The sequence below is a fragment of the Meriones unguiculatus genome, chromosome 17, assembly GCF_030254825.1.
Source record: "Meriones unguiculatus strain TT.TT164.6M chromosome 17, Bangor_MerUng_6.1, whole genome shotgun sequence".
Lineage (NCBI taxonomy): Eukaryota > Metazoa > Chordata > Mammalia > Rodentia > Muridae > Meriones > Meriones unguiculatus.
The window spans coordinates 47,907,685-47,930,379 of NC_083364.1; the positions used below are offsets into that span (position 1 = coordinate 47,907,685).

General features: G+C 40.6%; 1 protein-coding gene across 2 annotated transcripts in view; it reads left to right on the forward strand.

The window, feature by feature from the left end:
• Ccdc80 (coiled-coil domain containing 80) overlaps positions 1–22,130 on the forward strand; it is a 34,855-nt gene extending 12,725 nt beyond the window's left edge. For both annotated transcript variants that reach the window (XM_060370474.1, XM_060370475.1), the window contains 6 exons: positions 586–742; positions 10,617–10,753; positions 13,749–13,897; positions 17,079–17,182; positions 20,042–20,122; positions 21,057–22,130. In XM_060370474.1, coding sequence (XP_060226457.1) covers positions 586–742; positions 10,617–10,753; positions 13,749–13,897; positions 17,079–17,182; positions 20,042–20,122; positions 21,057–21,403 — 975 coding nt within the window. In that variant the 3' untranslated portion in view covers positions 21,404–22,130. The remainder of the gene's footprint in view (positions 1–585; positions 743–10,616; positions 10,754–13,748; positions 13,898–17,078; positions 17,183–20,041; positions 20,123–21,056) is intronic.
• Positions 22,131–22,695: the final 565 nt, after the last annotated feature.

The following is a 22,695-nucleotide window of genomic DNA, read 5'->3' on the forward strand; positions in this document are numbered from 1 at the left end:
AGTAGGGCTGGGCTCTAGCATCAAAATCCCCCTCCTTGAGACCAGTGTGACAAAAAATGTCATCTATATGGTAAAATATACCCCCCAAAGCCATCATACTGTCTGCAAGGTTACCTAGTAACTTTCTAATCTATTGTGTTCAGGGCCTGGTTGTGAAACTCTTTCAACATTGAAGAAGTGATTTTAAAAAAAAATGATTGAATTACCCAGTGTCTAATTAATTAGTTAGGATAATGAAGATCTAAATGAGGGAAGGCAGATAATTATTGCATGTCAGATATTCACAGAATGTGAGAGGCTTGAAGAACAAATATCTCTGCGTGGCCACAAATAGGAAAACCACGACACAGATGAAATGAAGGTAAATTAGAGATCTGAGCAGAGACCTCTAAACTCCCTGCACTAGTTTTTATTTTTCTTAAAACACAAAGGCTGTCTAAATCGTCATTTGGGTTTTGATTATGTGGCCACCTAAGAAAGCAGCTAACGGTTTAGGTGCCCTCTGCTCTCATTTGTCTCTGGGTCTGGCCTCATCGTGACTTGAGCACTATGAACTAACACTTGCCTGTCCTTCCGTGCCTCCAGCTGATCACCACGCCCAAGGCTGAGAACAGCATGTACGTGCAGCAGCGGGATGAGTATCTGGAGAGCTTCTGCAAGATGGCCACCAGGAGGATCTCTGTAGTCACCATCTTTGGTCCTGTCAACAACAGCACCATGAAAATTGACCACTTCCAGCTAGGTGCTCTTTAGCATTTTATCGTATTTTTTGTTTGTTTGTTTGTTTGTTTGCTTGCTTCTTATCTGTGGTGGGACAGTTGTTATGGGAGAGGTCTTAGGTAGGGCTTTGAGGAGATCAAAAAAGACACTGGAATGTTTGGAGGGTCCTCTGCTTGTGGTGACAGAGATCCTGTCTCTCTGTCTGTCAATCAATCATCTATCTATCTATCTATCTATCTATCTATCTATCTATCTATCTATCATATATCCAGTAGAGCCAGGAAAATTCTGGCTTAAGATGTCATGAGTTTAAAATAAAGATATGAAAGTATGAAAGTACTCTTTTTTTTTTTTAAGTCAGAGAAATGGAGCAAAAGTATTACATGAGAAAAGTATTACATGATTGGGGATAATCAAAGGGGGATAATCTCTTGGTTCCTGTGTCCCCTTGACTGTAAGTAGTGCCAGTCAACATGCCTACAGGCCTTATGCTATGGGTGATTCATCATACATGTGGGCCTATGAGACCCCTAGATGCTGGCAACCCTGAATTAGCTAGAGTTAGAAACTGTTAGGCTAAATGAAAAGCCACTGAAAATACGGATTGAACTTCACCCAAATCCTTTTGGAGAGCAGAAGAATTTGGCTGAACTTTAGAGTTCTTGCAATTTTTCAAGTTGCTGACGTGTATGAGGTTCACGAGGCAGAGCTCAGCCTCAGGCAGCTGAGATGTAATTTGCAGCAGTTCCCATGGGTGTCTTGCTGGATTCACTGATTAGTCAAGTCTCACACTAAGAAGGCTTGGACCAGAGGCAATGGTTTCTTTTACAATTCTTTTATCTATAAAATTTTCGATGTGAAAAGTGTGTGTGTGTGTGTGTGTGTGTGTGTGTGTGTGTGTGTGTGATATTTCGGTTATTTTTTTACCCCCTCTCATACACCTCCATCTCCAACTGACACCCTAATTCCCATAAAAAGTTTTATATTTTTTGAAAATCTTTTCTTTTTGTAAATTTATTTATTTATTATATATACAATATCTGCATATATTCCTTCACATCAGAAGAGGGCACCAGATCTCATTATGGATGGTTGTGAGCCACCGTGTGGTTGCTGGAAATTGAACTCAGGACCTCTGGGAAAGCAGCCAGTGCTCTTAACCTCTGAGCCATCTCTCCAGCCCCAAAAAAAATCTTTTCTTAAACATTAGTTTACCTGCTTTTATTGTTTAGTTATAACTAGAGTTCTTTGGATTCATCCTTTATATTTCGCTACCATCTGTATTTTTTCATAAGGTACATTTCTTCTGAAAAGATGTGAAAATATTTTTCCAACTAATTAACATTTACACAAAACAGTATAGCACAGATATAGTATAGATTTTTCTGATGCAGGATCTGGTACAAATGACACGTCTGTCCTAATTATGATGTCAACTGGATATGCATATAGACTAGTTTTCTAGACTATTCACCTTTACTCATGACAGCAACTGCTACCATATGATCTATTCTCTTAACAAATCTTTTAATGTAAAATACAGTGGTCTAAGCATAGGCGCAGTGTTACACAGCAGCTCTCCAGAACTGGGCTATACATTTTCAGCTATGCTTTCTCTTCATTCATTAGCTCACCATCCCCTGAAGTGGCTGCAAAGGATACATAAGTAACATCTTTTTCAGTGCCTCAACATAAATCATCATGTCCCCGTAACTGATAGGTGAACTCTATCCCTCTTCTGTGTGTATGTATGGGGGAGAGAATAATGTCCTTAATCAACAACAGCAGCTAGATTTGGTGACACACATCTTGGGAGGCAGAGGCAGACATATCTTTGTGAGTCTGAGGGCAGCCTGGTCTACATAGTGATACTCTGCTTCAACAAGAATCAAGTAAATCAAAGAAACAAAGTAAGTAGTTCTGGAGGACAGGAGGTCCACACCCAGAGTTACAATTTATTCGTTATGTGAGCTTGGGCAGGTTAAATCTTAACTCATATTTTTGGTTGTGAGCCTAGCCTTTCACAGTTGGACCATCTCTCCAGCCCAATTCTTAAGTCTTAGAAGGAACGGAATCCACTTCACAGGTTGTGCTTACACATCCCTGCTGATAAAAGGGCAGCCATCCTTATTATTATTGTAGCCATCCTTATCATCACCATTGGATCTGGTGATCCAAGTAGTCTGGAGATCAGATGGGCTGTCACAATGGTCACCAGGAAGACAATTGCTGTTGCTTCCTGCTAGTTATAACATGCTGACTCGCTCTTTCAGGTCAGATTGCATTCGTCCTCTTGACGATAAATGAGAAGCCCCAGAGACTAACAGCGTAAGGGCGTATTTCGTGGTTAACAGCGATTCAAACCATTTGTTTCCTGGAGTTTCACGCAGTAGCTTGAGCCAGGAGGCTTCATGATACTCCAGATGTCTAGAGAGGAAATCGGCATTCAGCCCAGCACCGACTGGTGCTGGCAGGTGATGAAAGTTCTCCCCAGCCAGGTGTTCTCAGTGTCAAAAGTGCTACCTTCCAACTCTTCTCATTCCTGACTTCAGAGGAGTTTGGAAAAGCCATTACATCTTCTACTTCAATCTTGGTATAGTCATATTATAAGCATCTGGAACCGCCTTGAAAATTTTTAGCATTATCCTGGTGTTTTCTGGAAATCTGGATTGAATATGAACTGTAGGGGGGGTTGAGGTGTTTGTTTGTTTGTTTGTTTGTTTGTTTCCCTGACTTATTGGAAGTTGCCTCACAGAGTGACAGTGCCGGCCTGATTTGGAGTGCGGGGAGCATTTTTTCTCTCTCACCTAATTCCTGGAAGGCCCTTCACTCCCTGTGTTATGTCTCAGGTTACCCCTATGAGAAAGGCTGGTAGGTCTATCAGCCAAGACTGGGAATCAGTTCTGGGAAAATAAAACTTGGCGTGAGCCATAGTCTCAGTGAACCAAATCTCAGCTCTGCCTGGTTTTCAGCTGGAGATCTGTCCAGTGGTTTTACTTCTCCTTAAATAGGAAGCAGGTACTCTGCATTTCTCCAGAGTTTTCCTGGGCCTTGAAAGCAGACACTGACAACCAGACACAGTGTGTGTGTGTGTGTGTGTGTGTGTGTGTGTGTGTGTGTGTGTTATGTGCACATGCCTCACCTTACCCCAGGATGATTATATTCAGAAGCCAGTGGAAGACTTGATGTTTTCCTCTATCACTGCTCACTTTATTCTTTTGAGACAGGTTCTCTTGCAGAACCTGAAGCACACTGTTTTCACTAGAGGTCCCAATATCTGCCAGTTTTGATCCACTAATGCTGACGTGTTACATGGGTGCTAGGGATTTGAATTTGGATCCTCATGCTTGCAAAGCAAGTGTCTTAACCACTGGGATATCTCCCATCTCTGGTAACTTTTTTTCTGAGGAAATGAATGTTTAGGGGTAATTAATAAAAAGGATGTAGAAAAAGTAATAGGTGTGGAATTCAATACAAGAAGGGACAAAGTAAAAATCGTTTATATAGATAAGGAATACATGTGGATGAATTTTAAACTAACATTTACAAATAAGATGACAGAATACATTCTAGTCTCAAGTATTGCTTGTCTTCAATTTCACTGAAGAAAATTACATTATATGGTGAAGCTCACAATCATCAGCACCCATAATAATCCCCCCCAAATCCTTCTTTCCCCTTGAGGCAATCCAGAAAAACTGATCCTCTGACTCAACCATTGTTTTCATCTTTGGTTACAGTGTCTGGCAGCTGCCCCTTTTAGACATCACCACCCTTAGTAAGATCGAAATCCCAGGTGAATGGATTTCCACAGCGTTTAAGTGTTTCCTGTATGTTCATTCAGTTTTCAACGATCAGTGATGTAAATAGGCTACAAAGCCTAGCACCCATTCACTCATCTTACTCCATCACTCTCTGCCTTTACGATCAAATGTATCAGGGTTAAGATCAACCCCTGATAACCAAGGGGATAAAAGTCAACTGTGCAAAACAAGTCATTGGACAATGTGGCAGAGAGAGAAACAATTCCCTTCAACTGCTGAGGAAATACAGAAAACAAGGCAGGTAAACCAGAGGAATTTTGGTAACCATTAAGAAATTTGTGGGGAAAATGGATGCAACTAGACATCATGCTAAGCACAAGAAGCCAGACCCAGAACAATAACTAATATTTTCTCTCATATTAAGAAGCTAAATTTAAGCTTTTATGTGTGTATATGTATGTATGTAAACACATAAACAAAACAGACTCTTCCAATCACCATTATCAGGGATAAAACCATAAGTGATAGAAAATTTGTAAACAGTAGGTTTGTTAATGAAGAAACCTTGGGAAATCAAATTTGTATCCTTCTAGTTTTGGAAATTGAGGTATTTTATCTTTATCTAACTTTTGAAATTGATACATTTTATACTCTTTATATAAGAAGTTGTGCATAGATGGTTCTTAAGTCTGTGCCTGATCCTTCTATCCTATTACTTCCTGACCTCTTCAGGCAACTATATGTATGGGTCTTTCTTTGCCCATTTGTGCTTCTTTATGCATGAACAAATAAGTACAAATATATATATATGAGAGAGAGAGAGAATCACTAAGTTGCCCAGGATGGCCTTGAACTATTGGCCTTGAACTTGCCATCCTCCTGCCTCAGCTTCCTGGGATTCTAGATTTGCACTGTTAATGTGTTGAGAGGGTCCATAGCCACAATAATTGAGAATAGATCATAGTGTAAGGGCACACAGTCTTAATAGTAATATTAGTTAAGATACACTGGGTCCATAACATTAATGGCCTTATGTGCTGTGATAAGAATTCAGGTTTTCTTCTGTGAGACAGTGGCTTTTTGTTCTCTGAGTGCACTGAAGTCAGCTAGGAAACCTGTTAGAATGCAGCTCACTTGGCTTTACTTTGAGTGATTCTAAATCGATTGGTCTGGATCCAAAGATCATCATGGTTAGTTTCCAGTGACTGTGATGAAAGTAGGCAATAAATTCTACTCTTTAAAAAACAGCTGGTGAAGCTAAGAAAGTGCTGAAGTGATAGTGGAAGGTGAAATGGTCCTGGTATTTGTTGAATGGCTTTAGAGATGCAAAGAGCAGCCCTTGTCTCAGGGAAATAATGGAATTCACCATGATATAAGCATGAGAGACCATGGCTTGTGAACATAGATTTAGGTCACCTTGAATGGCTTGCTCTAATATGGGAGAGGTTATATGAGCTTTCTTAGTGATAGAGCAAAAAGAAAACTCTAAATTGATGTACTTGTCCAATACATTGATGGGAGATCAGGTTGGTGAGGTACAGTAAGCACATTGGGGCAATCTCTTCTACAGGTTTCAGATGACAAGTGTGTGTATGTGTGTGTGTGTGTGTGTGTGTGTATCTGAGTCTGTGTGTCTGTACAAGTCTGCATGTTTGTATGTGTGTCCCTGTGTGTGTATGTGATCCTATGTGTGCCATATGTGTAGTGATAAGAAGTTGATGTTAGATTTATTGATTTATTTCTTAATCATTCTCCAGCCAATTTTTTTTTCTTTTTAAGACAAGGGTTCACTGTGTAGCCCAAGCTGGGCTGGAACCATATAGGCAGACCAGGCCAGCCTCAAACTCACAGAAACCCACTTGCTTTGCCTCCAGAGTGCTTGGAATAAAGGTGGTGCATCTCCATGCCTGGCCTCCCTACCACATTTTTAGGACAGAGTTTGTCACTGAACTTGATGCTTGCTGATTGGCTAGGCTGGCTAGCTAGGACACACCCATGCTCAGCTTTTTCTGTGGGGTTAGAGATCCAAATTCAGGTCCTTCTGCTTGCGTGGCAAGCACTGTACCAAAATGAGTCATCTCCTCAGGCCCAGATGTTATCTTTTAACATTCATAGCTTTAGGGTTGGTGGAAGCTGGAGATCTGCTGAGTAACACATTCCACAAGTTTTACTAGCAGTCACAAAGATGTTAGGTCAAAGACATGGTTTGAGGGTAAGTGGGTATTAACACGACTAAAGATAGCCCAAGATAATCTGTCTCTTAATGTACAAGATTCCATCTTTCCACAGTTACAACAGTCTAGTCAGTCAGTCAGTCTGCACACTCTCTAGCACAGAGACGGCATCCTTTCAGTTCTCAGCTTGAACTTCGGGGAAGGTGAGAAGGAAAAAAATCAGGGATGACACAATAAAGAAGTCATCACAAGTGTGTGTGTGTGTGTGTGTGTGTGTGTGTGTGTGTGTGTGGTTGCCCATAATTCCAGGCATATAGTTGTTTAGTAGCTTATAATTAAAGCTAATTTTTAAAGTGCCACTGTGCTGTGTACAGTCAGATACATGAAAAAACTCACATACTTGCTTTGGGGGTCGGGGTTCCTAAAGGATGCGGAGCCAGGCAAGCATCCCACTTCTAGGCTGATTGTAATCATGTGAAAGAGTTTCCCTCATCTGGCTGGCCCTTTCCTTGATAATCCTAGTCTGGATCTCACAAAATGTACATGAACCTGAAGGAGGATTGCAGAGACCTGTGCCTAGGGCAGGCAGCCGCACACAGGAGCTGGCCTCATACACATCTCCTCTCAGAATTTGACCAGGAGTAGATTCTTCACTGCTGTACACTTGCCTCCATTTTCCTTGGATCCAGTGCTGATCAGAGCCTTCACTGTTTTTCGGTTTTTTCCCCCCTTTGGCAAATTTTTCCTTCCCAGGCAAAACATGTAGACATTTCAGTATCCCAAGAGTGCAAAATATTTTATTTCTAATGTTTGGCTGAATTACTTCTGAAAACATTTTGCTTGAGAGGAGAAACGAGACTGTGAAATGAGCTTCTTGCTGCTTAGAACAAAGTTTATCTTAGGTCTGGAACCAGGGTCCTGTTGGCCAATGATTGTGAGGGGTTTGTGTAGCACAGAGGGGTCTATGGGGGAATAAGTTGTGTTGTCTGAGTCCTGCCGCCATTTTGTGTCTAGCTAGCAGTGTGAGCTTGAGCACATCAGTCCACTTTTTTCCCCCTCAGAATCTGTTACAGACTGTGCTCTCTGAGAGAGACCCCCCAACCCTCTGAGTTTTTAATGTACGGAGGTTAGTTGAGAATTAACTCTTTTCCTCCATTCCTATGAGGAAAAGGAGTGCAAGGATGGACAAAGATTTGATTTTGAGCTGTAATGTGGTTGGCACTTAGGGCTGCCAGTTTTGAGGTGAGCAGGATGGCTTTTATATCTATTACCCTCGCAAAACCTTGCAGCCATCATTGTACATGTACAAGATCAGGCCGATAAGATGGCTCAAGGCACATGGCAACCACTCAAGGTCTGGTGGCCTGAGTTTAATCCCTGGGGCCTGTAAAGGTGGAAACAGACAACAGGCTGCAGAAACTTGTTCTCTGACCTCTGAACATGCACCATGGCATAAGTACCCACTCACTGACACAATGGACATAACCACCACCACCACCACCAATAATAATAATAAAATATATTTTCAAAAGTAGTTCAAGGCCATCTTTAGCTACAGAGTGAATTCAAGACCAGCTTGGGCTATATGAGATCCCATTTCAAAAACAAGCAAAATAACAACAACAACAAAAAAAAAAAAAACCCTCAAAATTATAATTTCTAGGTGAAGATGAACCCTGTTTGTAAAAATTTAGAATATTAACTGCAAATTTTTGCTTTTATTTTTCATGGTTTTATTAACCTATTATGTATAATAATGGGTTTTTTATACACTTCACACATGCACACAATATATTTGATCATTTTAGTACTGTTTCCATTTCTTGATCTCTTCCAAGTCTCACTTAATTTTTTCAACTCAAATAATCAAACCAATCAAAGTAACAGTTCAACTATAATTGTCTTCTTATCAGGAAGGTAATGGATATTATGTTCAGCTTTAGTGTTGCTCACTGTGTGTCTGTGTTGATAATTGAGACTCTTTGTGCTAATATTCATGTTGTCATCATTCACTAATTTCATTTTTTTCACATTTATCCTTAATATGAAGAATTATTCAGCAGATACAATTTTAGGCAAAGCTGAAGAAAACCCTAATCGGTTTTAAAGAAGTAAATGTAGATACCTTTTAAGCTATCATAGGGTTGTAGCCCAACAAACCCATTGTGACCATTATAATATTGGCACACATTTAGGGCCTGCAAAATGGCACAGCAGATTGAGGCTCTTGTATGAAAACTTTATGATGTGAATACAATTCCTCAAGCCCACAGGTGGCAGGAGAGAACTGGCTTTTGTGTCAACTAATTTCCTAGAATTGTCACCTACACCCATGCTGTGGCACGCACACATGGTACCTACACACTAATAAATCAACAAAATTAAAAGTAAAAGATGCATTTAAGCCGGGTATGGTGGTATATGCCTTTAATACCAGCACCTGAAAGGCAGAGGCAGACTGATCTCTCTGAGTTCTTGGTCTACGTAGTAAGTTCCAAGACATCCAGGACTGTTACACAGAGAGACCATGCCTCCAAAAGCAACAAAAAAATCCACTTAATGTACTGATATTGTAAATTGTAAGGTACAGCGTAGTAACACGTTATTCTACAGAGTCAACTGTTACCCATAATCAAATGGCTTCTGGAGCCTTTACATCATGAGAAAATATTTGGAAAAGATCCAAATTCAAAGCAAGGCTTCACTGAAATTATATCACTTTCATAAAGCTGAAAAAAAAAATTCTAAACCAAACCACAAATTGGTGACAATCTGTAAAGCTGTCTTGCCCTTGGAAATGTTTAAATACTTTCAGACATGTAACTTGCATGTAACACCAAGCTACTTGTGTCTTGTGTTCTAGATAGTTTTTTGTTATCTTGACACAAGCTAAGCCCATTTTGAAACAGGGAACCCCAATTGAGAAAATGTCTCCACCATACAGCCTGGTGATGGTTGATGTGGGAGAGCCCAACTCACTGTGGTCTTTATAGTGTCATCCCTTGGCTAGTGGTCATGAGTCCTAAAAGAAAGCAGGCCAACCAAGCCAGGAAGATCAAGCCAGTAAGCAGCACTCCTCTATGGCCTTTTCATCAGCTTCTGTCTCCAGGTTCCTTTTCTGTGTGAGTTCCTGTCCTGACTTCCCTCAGTGATGGGCTATGCTGTGGAACTATAAACTGAAATCAATCCTTTCCTCCCCAAGCTGCTTTTGGTTAATGGAAACCCTAATTAAGAAACTTGGATCTTCATGTTTCCTATTTACTCAGTGACACCTTCAGGAACTATTCTGAATTATGATGATTTTGTTGACTGAAAACTTGCCTAATTCTAAAAGCCTTCCAAAAGCTCTTAAATTTTGCTTGAAAAATTGTGGTCATTTGAGAAATTTGTATAGTGTCTTCTGGAGCCAAAATGAACCTGTGACTACTTTCGAGCATAGACTATTTTTCTCAATGGCGCATGTTTCCTGAGCTCCAAAGTTAATTATATGCTAAGAAAAGGAACAAACACTGGCTTCAGACTCAGAATTACCTATAGTGGAAGTGAGCCTTTACAAACAGGTTTGGTCTAGTTTCCTGACAATGTAGGTAAAGGCTCATACTGTGGTAGGATGGGCTCATTTCTAGCAATGCTAGGTAACCTTGATGCGAACACTTCCTATTCTCATGAACAGGATGGGCAGAGATGGGGTTGCCATCTTTAGAGGCATTGTTTTCAGTACTATTTTATGTACTCTATGAATATAAAGCACTGGTTGCTTTATACCTATTAATTCACTGTAGAACTGAGTTAATTTAATTCACTATAGAATTGTTCATACATATTGTGAGTTAAGCATATAAAGCTAGAAAGGATTGTCTGATTTGAGCTGCATGAAAGTCCAGGGTTCCCACTCAGTCTTACTCAGTGATTTCTAGTTTGCCACACTCATATTTCTTCCCACTTTGTTTTCCTTAAGATAATGAGAAACCCATGCGTGTGGTGGATGATGAGGACTTGGTAGACCAACATCTCATTGGCGAGCTGAGGAAAGAATATGGAATGACCTATAATGACTTCTTCATGGTGCTAACAGATGTGGATTTAAGAGTCAAGGTACAGATTTTTGCTGTGGGTGATGCGCCCCAATTCCTTGAAATAGAATCTATGGTTTCTTATGGTCAATGAGTCCACTAGAGATATGATTAAGCGCAAACTATGCCATAATGATAAGGTTTTAAAGTGGCTCCAGTATTTCAGTTGTCTTATGAATTTGCATTCAGAAATAATTTCTCCAGTGAAAGACTGAATAATTGAACTTAGCCTAGCCATGTGACTCACGAATCTTTCCGTCACACTAATGCCGTGAATATATCAGACACTAGTTAAATAGATGTGAGAGTAAAAGAGCCCTGGTAATAAAAGAGTAAAGGAGTCCCTTTCTTCAAAATACCTACACGTACCATAGGTCCCTTTAGGGCAGTGATTCTCAAACTGTGGGACATAATCCCTTTGGGGGTCAAATGCCCCTTTCACGAAGGTTGCATATCAAATATCCTGCATATTGGGTATTATATTATGATTCATAACAATAGCAAAGTTTAGTTATGAAGTAGCAACAAAAATAAGTTTATGGTTAGAGGCCAGCACAGGAACTGTATTAGGAAGTGATGGCATTAGGCCCTTTGGAAGGTCCCTTTGGGAGGCAAATTGAGGACCACTGCTTTAGAGAAAATCTACAATTTTACCTGCTGATTTAAGATTTAAAAAAAAGGACTTCAGGAATTTTCTATCTACTTTCTTTCTGTAGCAACAAAGTTTCTGAACCATCAAAAACTGAGTTATATAGTCCCCATAGTAACAAAATAGCTAACTCTACTGGGGGCTCTGCTTGCACCAAGCACCCTGCTCAAGCAAATATCTAAAACAAAATCAATATCTTTCTTATTTCACAGAAAAAAAATGCTCCAGAAGGTAAGTAGCTAGTCCAAGTTGATCCAGCTAGAGTTAGATTTCACCCCACAGAGGCTAGCTACACATCCTGGGGTCTTTAGCCATCTAGGTAACCGACAGGGTAACAAGTTTTCATGAAGATCCTTGAGGGCCATCAGAACAGCTGACTTGACCTGCAGCATTTTTGTGGTTCTGGGGAGATAGCACCCTATTAATGTGTTCTACAGGTGTGTTGCCTCACAGAAGTTGAACTAGATGATCTCTAAAGTGAAAAGCTCCACTAGGGCAAAGTTCCAGGCCACTCTGAAGGGGCTGCTCCTATTGATTCTGCTCAGCAGTGTCCATATCCACACCAGGTTACTTTTGAAAGTCTAGGTGGCTGGGATCCACGGAAATGAATTTCATTGTCTTTAAGTTGAATCCTCACCTGTTTCTGAGAACCTGTGAGCAAGCATGACCTAATGTTAAATGGCTCGTGATTTGGTGGGAAAAGTTAACAACTCTAGCATGCCATCTCATTTGCTTCTCTCTGTTAGTATATTGTTCCTCACATCTCTGGTTGTGCCATAAATAGCAACTAGCTTAGTGTCAGAAGTATAGGAGTAAACATAGGGTTTGTATGGTAAGGAAACTATAACTTGTTTTTAGTAAGAGAAGGCCAGACTAATTCTTTATAAATATACCAATTGCTTCCTGGGGTCCCAATTTCAAGCAACTTGCAGATAGTAGCATTTCAAAACAGCATTTAGAAAGCATCAAACCCTCAAACATGGCTGAGCAAATGCCCTTATTAAATGGTGGAACATCTTTCAGGTATATGCCCAGGAGTGGTATAGCTGGATCTTGAGGTAGCACTATTCCCAGTTTTCTTTTTCTTTTTAATTTTAATTGTTATATTAATTACAAGTTATTTACTTTGTATCCCAGCTGTAGCCCCCTCTCTCATTCCCTCCCAATCCCACCCTGCCTTCCTCATCTCCTCCCTGCCCCTCTCTAAGCCCACTGATAAGGGAGGTCCTCCTCACCTTCCATCTGACCCTAGTTTATCAGGTCTCATCAGGACTGGCTGCAATGTCCTCTTCTGTGGCCTAGTAAGGCTGCTACTCCCTCGGGCAGGGGGAGGTCAAAGAGCCCACCACTGAGTTCATATCAAAGACAGTCCCTTTCCCCTTGAAAACTTGGGCAGAGTGCAGGGAATCATATGAAAGAAGGGGGAGTTATTAAGACCTGGAGAGGACAGGAGCGCCACAAGAACCAAATATAAATGGGTACAGGGGTCTTTTCTGAGGCTGATTCTCCAACCAAGGACCATGCATGGATATAACCTAGAATCCCTGCTTAGATGTAGCCTGTGGCAGCTCACCATCTAAGTGGGTTTCCCTAGTAAGGGGACCAGTTTTTTGAGAAAGTGCCAGATTGATCTCCAAGGTGGTTATACAAGTTTGCACTCCCAACAGCAATGGAAGAGGGTTCCCCTTTCTCCACATCCTCTCCAACATGTGTTGTCACTTGGGTTTTTGATCTTAGAAATTCTGATGGGTGTAAAGTGAAATCTCAGGGTCGTTTTGATTTGCATTTCCCTGATGACTAAGGATGTTGAGCATTTTTAAGTGTTTTTCTGCCAGTCAATATTCCTCTGTTGAGAATTCTCTATTTAGCTCTCTACCCCACTTTTTAATTGGATTACTTGAGGACTATTCATGGAAAAACTAGAACTCCTGCACAGATGTAGCTCATGGCAGCTCAGTCTCCAAGTGAGTGTCCTAATAAGGGGAACAGGGACTGTCTCTGACATGCACTCAGTGGCTGGCTCTTTGATCACCCTCCCTGAAGGTAGGGGAAAGTCTTCCTGGAAGATAATGCACTCAGTCCTGATGAGACCTGATAGGATAGGGTCAGATGGAAAGCGGAGGTCCTTTTATCGGTGGACTGGGGGAGGGACATGGGAGAAGAGGGAGGGAGGGCAGGATTGGGAGGAGCTACAGCGGGGATACAAAGCAAATAAATTGTAATAAACAAATAAATAAATAAACAAAAAGGTAAAATTCTTAAAACAAAACAAAACAAAACATCAAATCCTCTACACCCCAAATCACAAGATTTGCCCAGACCTCTCTGGAAGGTATGAATTATACCCATCCTATGCTTTCTTAAACAGCAATACTACGAAGTGCCAATAGCAATGAAATCGGTGTTTGATCTGATTGATACTTTCCAATCCCGAATCAAAGACATGGAGAAGCAGAAGAAGGAGGGCATTTCATGCAAGGAGGACAAGAAGCAGTCCCTGGAGAATTTTCTATCCAGGTACATTGTCTTTGCATCCCCAGAAGAAGTCAGTGCAGTTTGGCCTGGAGATTTTTTTTTCTTTTTTCTTTCTTCTCCCTCCTTTTGTTTTTCGTTTTAAACTGATGGGTGAATTTGATGATTCAAAATCATAGAAACACAGAAGTTCAAATGTATTTATGGGAGACCGCTTGTCTGTTTCTGCGCATCCTGGCTCCGGGGCTTAGTCTTGTGTGTCTGATTCTGTTTGCAAGGCTGGCTAGGTCCAACTCCGACTACAAAGGTTGATTTAGTGATATTGGATGGGTCCCTTCTGTTCCTTTTTTTTTTTTTTCGGTACACAGCATAAAATTCAGAACTTCCATGAGGATTGCTTCACTCAGTGAATCTGAGAAGCTGTGAATATGTAAAATGTTTTGTTTTACATGTGTCTACTTCCACTTCAAAAGGACTGATAGTGTTGATTTTCCGTTTCCTTACAACAAAACAATGAGAGCCCCATTACCTCCCTAGAAGTGGGAGTCCCCCTGACCTAGCTCCAGGATTCTCTGGGAAGCAGTGTTTACCCAAAGCCCTTTGACAGCAGGGTTTCCTGCCCCCGCCCCGAGAAGAAGTCAGTAAGAAAAACAAAATAACAATTTCTTCTTTGCTTCCTGCCTTTCCCAAATGATAATAATAAGTGCCATTCTTCTTAAGATCATTGTGTGAAAGGGCAATTTAATAACGAAGGTAAGGATGGCCCAGGACCTAGCAGACAAAGCAAGTCGTCAACAAAGGCAAGCTAATCCAGCGCTCCAGTGTGTTACACAAGTCCTATACCTGGCTTTGTCAGTGAGAGAAGCTCAGTAGACAGTTGAGAATTGAAACCCAGGCTAAGAGAAAAAGGGAAAAGAAAAAAAAAAGCCCTGAAACTGGAAAAAAAAAAATTTCCATGACTAAGCCAGTCCCTAACCCAGTCCCTAAATGGGAATTTTCCTTAAATTTGCTGACTTGTTCGTGAGACGGCACAGCCTGGTTTCAACTGACCAGACCCTGATGCCAGTCTGGTCTTTAGCGCTGTATTTTAGGCTATAATTACCCTTCCTGAGACAGAAGCCCCAAAGAGTGGGCAAATGCACACTAATTTGGGATGCCAGTTAGAAGAAGCAAACACACGCAGAGCTTGTAAGGTTTCATTTACTGAGAAGCTAAAGTGACAGAGAATAATTTGCCTCAAGTGGGGACCTAAGCAGGGCCACAATTCTTGTCACGGACCTTGAAAATTATTTCCTTTTAGGGCCTTTGAGCTAGGGCTGTGGGTCCCCGTGTGGGAAGTCCAATCATTCTTTATGGGAAGCAACCTTCTCTGGGTTGTGTCTGAGACAGGGCGTGTCATCCCTCTCCCATCAAAACCTCATTCAGTGGCCATACAGGTAAACAAGTTAAAACAGATCTCACGAAAATAACTCAATGGCTCCATGTAGGCCAAGCCGGCCTGGTTACATCCTGGCTGGGGACCAGCTCAGGTCTGGCATTCCTCCTAAGGAAGCCGGGAGATCCAGAGACCATGCTTGTTACCCAGCAGCCGCTGGTGTTCCCTTTCCCAGGAACCTCTGGACTGTCTCATATGCTCCTTCCCCTCTGTCTGTGCCAAAACAGTCATCTTTTTATCCCCAGTGGAGACTTGTTTTCCTTTCCCTTTGAAGAAAAACAAGCAGAGAACCCGAGCGTAATGTCACAGCAAGCTATTCTTGGCGAGTCTTAGGAGACAGGCATCCTTTCAGAGCTTGTGTTTCATGAGACTATTATTTTCCCTCATTCACCAAAAACCGCTGTTCCCTCCAAGAGGCCATTTTCTTTGGAAGTTGCGAACTCTCGTGTCCACTCTGAAGCTAGATGGGGCACAGGGAGAGAAACCATGAGCAAAATGGCTGGCTGTCAGCTCAGTGATTGCTAACACCCGCTGGTTGCCTTGTCTCAGGCCGAAATAAAAAACTCCTTCTTCAGTCTGAGACAACTCCGTTCAGCTTTCCCTCTGAGGTATACTGTACTATTTCATATCACACTAGGGATCCCGAGAGCACGAATTAAGCATCCGCATCCTTAAGACTATATTTTGGTACCACTACCATCTTAGGTTTACCAGTTGTTCAAATTACTCATTTCTTTGTGTCTCGTCGTTCATAAAATCAGAAAAATAAAGTTTGCTTTCTGGAGCATTAGTGAGGAACACTTCCTGTGTAGTGAAAGTGAGTTTTAAAATGACATACCAACACAATCAAATAGGTTGTTATGTCACATTGTGATGGATGTGATAGAAGTCCAAGGTATGTTAATGATAGAGGCTTTTAAACCGGGAGCTGCAAATGAAGACATGATTTTCTAATTCCATGTCATCATGTGGATAACATACTGATGGGTTTTGGGGTTTAATTTTGTATCACCCCTTTCCAGAAATAAGGAAAAAGTGGCACTTAATTGAAATGAGTGACATGGACAAAGACATCCAAAATGTAGTGATGACAAATTGAATTAAAGTGTCCAAGTCTAAGCTAAAAGCTCTATTAGTGCACCATGACAGGCAATAGAAACTGTAGTGCACCATGACAGTAGAAACTGGGTTTACCAAAATCCTGTGCTTCACAGAGACAGTTTGCATTGACTTCTATTAATGATAATAAGATAAAGATGAGAACTTGCATTGCCTCTAGGATAACAATCACGTACTAAGGAAAGTAATGAGGTTTTATTTCTCTTTAACTCTTTTAGTGATTCCCCCCTCCCATTTTCCTTCTTGCTACCATGGTCAAGTACTTAAAATTTAGTAGTCCTTTTCTACTTTATCTTCTCATTTCCCAACCCCCGCTGAACTCCTAGGGGATCTCTACTGGGACATTCATTCTCTCCAGCATTCTTCTGTAATCTTGGCTTTGCTTCTTCCCTTTCAAATTTGAGTAGTCTTCATTATAAGTGAGAGCTTCACCTTACCCTAAGTGTCCTCACCATGACACAACACATCAGGCAGATAGACTGAAGTCACAACAGAAAAACTGAGAGCCTGTGGTGACACAGCTTCCCTGCTTTCAGGAACTGTGGGAGAGTCCTGTGGGCCAGGGGTTTTAATTCTGGGAATGGAAAAACCCAACAGCCACAGCTGCTCTGTTTTCTTTCACTGGCCTCTGTTGTAGGAAACCGTCATAGCGGTCCTCTGCATCTTTTCCAGGTTCCGATGGAGGAGGAGGTTGCTAGTGATCTCTGCCCCTAATGATGAAGACTGGGCCTACTCACAACAGCTCTCTGCCCTTAGCGGTCAGGCATGCAACTTTGGTGAGCAGGAGACACCTCATTTCTGTTTTCCCATACTACTTTCTTTCTGGATGATTCTCAAGTGCATCATAAAACCTTAGCTCAACTAAATAGACCCCAATCCAGATGTTGATTCATAGACACATACTCTATTATATTGGATATTAAGTTGCTTTCAAAGGACTGTTTTAGTCAATTATAGATCAGCCTTCTTCCTTCCACATTTTATACTGAAGTGTTTGAAAGTGTGTACTGCTTTACTTTTAATTGTTTTTTTAATGATTTTAAAATTATTTTTCTTTTAATTATTTTTTATTTCTTTTTAAACATGTCTGAAGATGATAAAACACAGGCACTATCACTTATCTGATACTTAGTACTGGCTACTAATGTTGGATACTTCTCTGTAAATTCTTGTTCTGGGAATCAATGAAACAGATCCTTATTTTCTTAGAGGCAGAATGTCACTATGTAACTCCAAATCCTCTTATCTTATCTTCCTGTGTGCTGGAACTATGGGGTACGTGTCACTGTATCTGGTTTTGAACCTTTTTGAGCCAAGCCAGAAAGAAAAAAAAAAGTTTTCTTTCTCTTTGTTGTAAATCCCTAAACAGTCTGAAAAATAAACTGACAAATTTTCTGTTAGGCTAATGGGAAACACCAGTATCATTTTAAAAAAAGATTTATTTATTCATATACGTTTTTGTTCTATCTGCATTTATACCTGCCAGAAGAGGGAATCAGTTTACATTATAGATGGTTGTGAGACATCTATTGAACATGACCATTGGAAGAGCAGACAGTGCTCATAACTGCTGAGCCATCTCTCCAGCCCCACCGGTACCATGTTAAATCAGGCCACAGAAACGTATGAACAGCCCACAGAACTTACCACTAGGTTCAGTGTGAAATGTGATGATGGCAAGGTCAACAGTGTAAGTGTCGTTGCTGACACCCATGAGCTGTGCAACCGCAGAGGAAGCACTTTGAGTCCTTAGAGGTATGGAGTGCTGGTTTCCCAGTCACTGATTGAAACATTCACTATTACAACATTATAAATCAAGATTATTTTGATACTTCCAGTAGGGAGAATCATGTCTGTTATCATGGCACTGCTATAAAACTGTACTTGTTTTGTTTGTTTGTTGGGGGGGGGGTTCGAGACAGGGTTTCTCTGTGTAGCCTTAGCTGTCCTGGACTTGCTTTGTAGACCAGGCAAGCCTCGAATGCACAGCACTGCCTCCCTAAGTGCTGGGATTATAGGTGCACCAGGCTTGTACTTGGATTTTGAAGGAAGGTATTCATAAGTATTGCGAAGCATTATCAGGACCAAGGTCTGTGGTATGGCCCAGAACCTCTAAATTATAGTTTTCAACTGTAAGATGTGAAATAACTCAAAGGAAGGCAGAAAGCAAGCCCCAAATGGTAAGATATAATTCAAGAATTTCACATTTATCCTCCATTTATCAAGGCTAATAATTTATGACTATCAACAGAATATTTGATTGTATCAATATTCTGAATTATATTTAGAACTCTTTAGAGTCATCAACTGTGCTAATTATAAATATAACATTACTAAAGCAGCCATAAATTCATCACAGTAAAAATGTAAATCAGAAGAAATCCCACTTTCATGGCATATAGCTCTAATCTCAGCCCCAGGAGATTTATTTATTCATATACGTTTTTGTTCTATCTGCATTTATACCTGCCAGAAGAGGGAATCAAACCAGGGGGTTGTGAGTTCTAGGTCAGCCTGGGCTGTGGAGTATGACCCATGCCAAAAAACAGTGATGACAAATACAATCATGGTTTACTAGCTTTCTATAGATGCTTTTTCAAGAGGTAGAAAGTGGTGCTTAGTTTTTATATTCTAGCATAGAAAGCCTGTGCCACACGAGTATAAGTGAAGCCTTTTGTTACATGCAGGAAGTGTGAACAAATCATGCTTTCCAGGGAGTCATTAAACTCATGAGCTTCAGTCTCTGAAAAAATGACTCACTGGTGTTTGGAATAGGATGCTTCACCTTTCCGGGAAAAGATAACGGTGGAAAACAAAACAAACTGTGGGGAACAGCATCCTGCCTTGATTTTAGCTTCCCCTTAATGGAGCCCTCCTATATAGAAGCTTTTAATTTTTTTCTCCTGGGCAACGAACTCCACTGATCTTATCATTGGCTCCAAGCTATTACCCCAGCCAGACTCTTCATCTTGCTTCTTTCTCTCAGGCTCCCTTCACATGCTTTTCATCTTCAAAAGCATTCCAACAAGCTATCAAGGCATGACCTTCCCTCCTTTGCTGAAACCTTAGCTGAAGATGGAAAGCAAGCTGTGCTTGCTTGGGGTTCCCCTGTGTATCCATCCTCTTATGACTAAGAACCTGACAATCAAATGAAGCATCTATCTTGTGACTGGCTCTATAACCACCGCTTCGATGGCTTGTGTGGCTTTTCTCTCTGAGGGGAAGTTAACCATAAAAGGTATAGAGATTTCAGGCCTTTTTTATTTTTATTTTTTGCCCCAGAATACCATCATTGTGCTTAGCTCATGTTAGGTGTTTTACTCTCAGTAGTTTCATGTTTTGGTGTTTTATAGCAAGGTCCACTTTAAGAGCAAATTCTTGTACTCCATCCACCTCACACAAAACCACCTGATTCTTGTTAATCCTAAAAATCAGTAACTGGTCTTTTCAGTTTTAAAAGTGTTTCCTGTCTTTTGGAAATCAAAGAAAGATTATTGTACTTGGCTTATTGTGTTCTATATTTTTCTTTTCAAATTTTAAGTGGCTTTGAAAATCATCAGTTGTCAGGCCTTTGGAAGTAAAAGCTATTTTCAGATCTTTTCCTCTAATTTTGCGGATTTCTTCTTTTGTGTCAGGTCTGCGTCATATTACCATTCTGAAGCTTCTGGGTGTTGGAGAGGAAGTTGGAGGAGTTTTAGAACTGTTCCCTATTAATGGTAATGTATTATTATGTTAAAAACATTACGTTAAGCTATGTGCAAGCCCAAAGGAACCTTGTGTGTGCACAAGCATGCTTGCATGCTCATGACGTGGATGGGGTGGGGGCTGGACTAAGGACTAAGCTTGGTTTTGATAGAAAATTATTCAAACTAACAGGAAATGTGTCCATTTTCATAATCAAAATAATGCTTTTGGTCTATAAGGAGTTTAAAGGTTTTAATTGTATTTTATGTGCTACCACTTAATCTCGTGATTGTTTTATGAGGTTCTATCACCTTGATTTTCCTTCAAGAGATAAGGAAATGCAATAAAGGGTTCACAGAAGCTAAAAGAAAATGACCACAGACTGAAGGTTTCGGAAAGCATACCTCCTCCTCCCTCCTATGGACCCCCTCTTTTGATATAAATGGCAGAGTGTGAAATACCTGGAGGATCACCAGAGTAGACACCCAGAAAGCCTCAGTTCCCTGTCACCTCTTTTTTTCTTTTCACATATAGTACTAGTTTAGATCCAATCATTGGCTTTCAATATAATAGTTATTTTCCACTCTGGGCGACTAAACAAGCTTTCCATCTTCCCTTGAAAGGAAAACTGGATGCAATGAAGCCAGCTAATTGGAAACCATGCCTAGATTACAGTAACATTGTTGTTTGTCAGTAAAGATGTTGATGCTGTAGGATTCAATCAGGGCATGAGTTTTGTATTTTGTAACACTCTCAAAAGAGATGCCAGTTGTCCCATAGTTTGACACTAACAACCTTGCCCGATGTGGCATTTAATGTCTAGTTGGGCACTCCCAGCAGGCAACTGGATTTTGAACTAAAGAGAACAGGTTCGTGGGTGTTCTGCTCTCAAAGTGATTTCCTCTTGCTTTGTTCTATTAATTGTGACTCTTTAATCCACTAATAACCATTCCAATGCTGTTTCAGGGAGCTCCACAGTTGAGAGGGAAGATGTACCAGCCCACTTGGTCAAAGACATTCGCAACTATTTTCAAGTGAGCCCAGAGTACTTCTCCATGCTTCTAGTTGGAAAAGATGGAAATGTTAAATCTTGGTATCCTTCTCCTATGTGGTCGATGGTCATCGTGTATGACTTAATTGATTCCATGCAACTTCGGAGACAGGAAATGGCCATTCAGCAGTCACTGGGGATGCGCTGCCCAGAAGATGAGTATGCAGGATATGGCTACCATAGTTACCACCAAGGATACCAGGATGGCTACCAGGATGACTACCGTCATCATGAAAGTTACCACCATGGCTACCCTTACTGAACAGAAATATGTAACCCTATTCCCTTCCAGTTTCCCCTTCATCTGCCAAAGCTGTGTGTGGCTAGCTACATAAGGAAACTCCTCCATACTTTGCACTCCCTGCCTTTTTCTTCCAGTGTTCTTCCAAGATTAAAGAACTAGTAAGCTTTCCCTTATTCATGAGTTGTTATTAAGACATTTAAAAGAACTCTCTAACTTGAGAGAGAAAAATCTGGTGCTAAATAATTTGTACTAAAAAAAAAAGGCAGTATCTCTCTTTTTTATAAAATAAGTATTATTTGATATGAAAATGTCTATAAAGTGTTTACACATATTTTCCTCATTTTAATATGACTTTGTAACTGAAAACTATGTTAAAGAAAATTAAAAATCATAGTACAAATGTTTTCATGAAATGTCTGGATAGACACAGAAGACAACAAATGGCTTATTTTTTTTTTTTTTTTGAGACAGGGACTGTCTGTATAGCTCTGACTGATCTAGAACTCATATGTAGATCAGGTTGGTCTTAATCTCACAAGATCGACCCACTTCTTCCGCCCGAATGCTGGGATTAAAGGAATGAGTAACCATGTCTGGCTACAGATGGCTTTTTAACACATGAAATGTCAGCCTAAAAATATTTACAACAGTTCTATGCCACATGAGGCTCTTTTATCAAACCCGGTGACCCCTGAATAGTGATATTGGTCATCAACAATAAACCAATGTTGTTATAAAAAGGCAATTTCTGAATTCCTGTCATACTCTGTGACATTTATGATCTTTTCAGCTTTGGGGGTAAAATGCTAAATCCAGAGGTTTTGTATTAATGTTGATTTTCTGGACATGGCTGTTGCCTTTCTTGGCTCTGGTGTCCTTAGCCTAGGAGACAAAGGTGCCTGATGGTCAACAGAGTCACCTCTTGAATTTGCTGAAAGGAGTGAGTACAATGAAAGCAGATGTATTAAGGAAAAGTGAGAAAGATTCCTGAGAATGGGAGAGGTTCCAGGAGATAGAAAGTTGCTTTGACTTTAGGAATCCTGTTATGGCAAAACTGAAAACTGACTTTGAGAAATAAATTTTATTATTAATAAACAGGTTGACCTGTGTGTAGGGGCTTTTAAAGGGGTTTTGGAAGAAACTAGACAAAGCTTGAGCATATTGTGACTGAGTCAATGGGAGCTCATATGCTCTGTTCATGGTCCCCCTGTCTCAACCTGGGACATGATAGCGCACTGTTTCCCAATCAGGTGAGTGTCATGACCTTCAGCCTGTTCATTCTCTTTTGACTTTTGCTTGGCTTGACATCC